This window comes from Capsicum annuum, chromosome 12 (assembly GCF_002878395.1).
Source record: "Capsicum annuum cultivar UCD-10X-F1 chromosome 12, UCD10Xv1.1, whole genome shotgun sequence".
NCBI lineage: Eukaryota > Viridiplantae > Streptophyta > Magnoliopsida > Solanales > Solanaceae > Capsicum > Capsicum annuum.
The window spans coordinates 124833681-124837496 of record NC_061122.1 but is presented as its reverse complement, the minus strand read 5'-3'; the positions used below and the strand labels follow the sequence as shown (position 1 = coordinate 124837496).

Genomic DNA, 3816 nt, shown 5'->3' with positions numbered 1-3816 from the left:
AATGTGGAAATTAGGGTCTATACCTTTTATTTTACTTATCATTAATATATTTTGTATGTTTTTATTTTTCAATAAATTTAAAATTTTTGTAATTATAAGAAAACTATTTAAAAAGGGTATGATTCCAAAAATTCTCTCCAAGTGTGCGTTAGCAAACGTGTGTCATCCATAGATAGGAGGCCTAACAACACGATCCTATCTTGAAATTTGATGAAGGATGCTCTTATGAATGGCTTGGAGACTGGTAATGGAGGAATTAATCCATCTAGCAGTGGAATCGGTGCAGGAAGCAATGGAATAGTAGCGGGGTTAGAGGATCAAGTTGGGACTAGGTTACAAACTCCGGTGACGGTATTTAAACCTATACTGGTGAACGATCAAGTACAAGAATGGTCAGCGTACATGAATATAGTTGATTCCAAGCTCTCATGGATGGATAAGGTTGACATTGTTGAAGCTCAATCTGGTGGTGTTATTAGGGGGAAACCTCCAGTGGTGCAATCAATATGGAAGGAGTTTAATATCTCGAAGCTTGAAAATGCAAGATCAGCTTGAATATGTTGATCCAAAATAAGTTGGAGATCAGTTGATTGGTTACATTGTATTTGAGGATATTAAAATAGAGGTTGGTTATTGGTAAAATCTAATTGTTTGTTATATCCTTGGGGATCACCCTCCCTTTTCGATGTTGAATAGATTTATTCGGAGAATTCGGTGGTAATATGGTGAATAAGATAACAATGATGAAGAATGGAATTGTTTTAATGAGATTTGATAATGAGGAAGGCAAAATAGAAGCATTACTGTGAGGCATTTACCACTTTAACAATAGGCCATTTATTGTCAATGTTTGGTCGCCTAAGATGGAACTCTCAAAAGTAAAGCTATTCATAGTGTCTATATGGATTAAATTACTAGCCCCAACTTCAAGTATTAGAGCCCTAAAAGGTTAAGTGAAATTGGAAGGTTGGTGGGTCAACCACTCGATGGTAGATAGTCTAATGAGAAGAAATTAGGCCTGAGCTTTGCTAGATTGTTAGTTGAGGAAAAGGTAGGAACAATTTACCAAATAAGGTGATGTTTAAAAATGATAGGGGTGGAATAATAGTGTACAAGTTTACCTACAATTAGAAACCATAAATATGTGCCCATTGTCACAAATATGGACATGAGAAGCAAGACTGTAGGAAGCTGAAGCCTAAGACAGCACCTAAATAGATTAGGATCCAAATCTAGTGACTGATATTGATGATGCAAAGGATCAAGGGGGGTCGGAACTTGTAGGAACAAAAGGTCAAGTGTGGAGGGGAGGAAAAATGAAGGTTGACAATGTCCTCTCTATGTTCAATATAGTTACTATTAATAGTTTCACAATGCTTGATCAACATGAGGAGCTAGTAAGTGATCGTAAGGGTGTGTTAGAAAAATGTATAAGAGCTGCAGCAGTTTAATTTTTATGTTATCTGTTAGAAGTTAATATTAGTCAGTAGTAAAATTAGTTTCTAATCCTTATCCTTATCTTTAGGAGTTGGTTATTTTTTCAGTTAGGATTGTAACCTATAAATAATTTTAATTCTGCAATAAAGCTGTAGTTTTTGCTTTCATCAATATCTCTCAATTAAACTTATCAAACTCATGTTCCACTTGTTCATCAACATGTAAAATTAGTTTCTTATGTTCTTCACTCTCTGGAAACTAACAATTGGTATTAAAACACTTATTTCTTGAGGGATCTGTGGGTGTTTCATCTAAGTAATAACTGAAATAAGGCAAGTTTATGAAGCATGGAAGCAGAATCAAGTTTATCAAGTATGGCACCACCTGTTTTTAATGGTGATAACTATCAGATTTGGGCTGTAAGGATGAAAACTTATCTAGATGCCATGGATATGTGGGAGGTAGTTGAAGAGGATTATGAAATTACTCCATTGCCTGAAAATCCAACTATGGCCCATATCAAGAACCATAAAGACAAGAAAACCAGAAAATCAAAGGCAAAGTCCTATCTATTTTCAGCAGTATCTTCTTTAATTGTCACTTAAATTATGTCTCTAAAGTCAGCCAAAGACATATGTGATTATCTCAAGTCAGAATATGAAGGGGATGAGAGGATCAGAGGTATGCAAGTTTTGAACCTTATAAGATATTTCGAAATACAGAAGATGAAAGAAACCGAAACCATAAAAGATTACTCTGAAAGGTTCCTGAACATAGAAAATAGAGTAAGATTGCTTGGTTCCATGTTTAATGATTCTCGTATTGTTGAAAAAATTCTGGTAACTGTGCCGAAAAGATTTAAAGCAACCATAACTACCTTGGAAAACACCAAGGATATGTCCAAGATCACTTTGGCGGAGTTTTTGAATGCTTTGCAGGCTCAAGAACAATGAAAGTTCATGAAAGGTGAAGGAAATACCGAGGGAGCATTGTTTGCCAAGCCTCAACATGGAGGTAAAAATAAAAAGAACAAGAACAAGAAGAATGATGAAAGTGCTCCAGTAGGTACTGTAACAGGAAAAGCTGGAAACAAAAGGAAAAGTTTTCCTCCATGTAAGCATTGTAACAAGAAAGGCCATCCACCATACAAGTGTTAGAGAAAGACTGACGCTAAGTGTAGTAAATGCGATCAACTTGGGCATAAAGTGGTCGTTTGTAAGAACAATAATCAACAACAAGAAGCAGATGCTCAAATCATGGATGGAGAGGGGAAAGATCAACTCTTTGTTGCTGCATGTTTTTCAAGTAAATCATCAAGTGAGTGTTGCTTGATTGATAGTGGATGTACTAATCACATGACAAACGACAAGGATCTCTTCAAGGAATTGAAACCTACAACTACTACTAAAGTCAGAATAGGTAATGGTGAATATATTACTATACAAGGAAAAGGAACGGTTGCTATTCCAAGTCACTCAGGTACAAAAACAATTTCTGAAGTGCTTTATGTACCTGAAATAGATCAGAACTTGCTTAGTGTTGGTCTATTGATGAAAAATGTCTTCAAATTAAATTTTGAAGATAAACATTTCTTGATCAATGATGCATCAGATTAAGAAATATTTAAAGTAATAATGAGAGGTAAAAGTTTCTCATTAGATCCATTTAAGGAGGCGCATATAATTTTTTCAGCCAAAGAAAATGTTACAAAAGTATGGCACAAGAGACTAGGGCATTATCACTAAGAAAGGTCTCTCAAAATGCAAAAGGCAGAAATAGTCGACGACCTACCTATCTTAAAAGTGAATTCTTCAAATTGCCTTGCGTTTCAATATGGGAAACAAAGCAGACTTCCATTTTCAAAAACAACTTGGAGAGTATCAAAGAAATTGTAACTAATTCATATCGATATAGCAGGACCTCAAAGGACTCCCTCACTAAGAGGTAGTCTTTACTATATCATTTTTGTTGATGATCTAACTCGCATATGTTGGATTTACTTTCTCAAGCATAAGTCCGATTCAAAGAAAAAGTAAAAAATGAAGCTGCTTGTAAAATTCAGTCCATACGAACAGATAATAGAAAGGAATACACTTCTTAACAATTCAATATTTTATGTGAGGAAGTAGGAATTCATCATCAGCTTACTACTCCGTATACTCTTAAACAAAATGGAGTAAGTGAAAGAAGAAATAGATACATAATGGAGATGACTATATGTATGTTGCACGAGAAGAACTTGCCAAAGAAATTTTGGACAGAAGCAGCAAATACATCAGTTTTTCTCTAAATAAGGCTTCCCACAAAGGCAGTGAGAGGTCGAACTCCTTTTGAAGCTTGGTATGGGTTTAGACCATCATTAAACTTCCTTAAAGTGTT

The 3816-nt window shown here is 35.1% G+C and overlaps 1 protein-coding gene across 1 annotated transcript; it reads left to right on the top strand.

Annotated features, from left to right (window-relative positions):
• The first annotated feature begins 1784 nt into the window (after positions 1-1784).
• Positions 1785-2390, top strand: LOC124889659. Its single transcript, XM_047401634.1, has 2 exons — positions 1785-1994; positions 2058-2390. Exons 1-2 carry the CDS (start codon positions 1785-1787, stop codon positions 2388-2390), a joined length of 543 nt encoding a protein of 180 aa, XP_047257590.1.
• The last annotated feature ends 1426 nt before the right edge of the window (positions 2391-3816 follow it).

Coding starts and splice junctions, on each gene's coding strand:
- LOC124889659 (XM_047401634.1), top strand. CDS start 1,785: ATGGAAGCAGAATCAAGTTTATCAAGTATGGCACCACCTGTTTTTAAT. Junction 1,995..2,057: donor AGAAAACCAGAAAATCAAAG/GCAAAGTCCTAT, acceptor ATGTCTCTAAAG/TCAGCCAAAGACATATGTGA.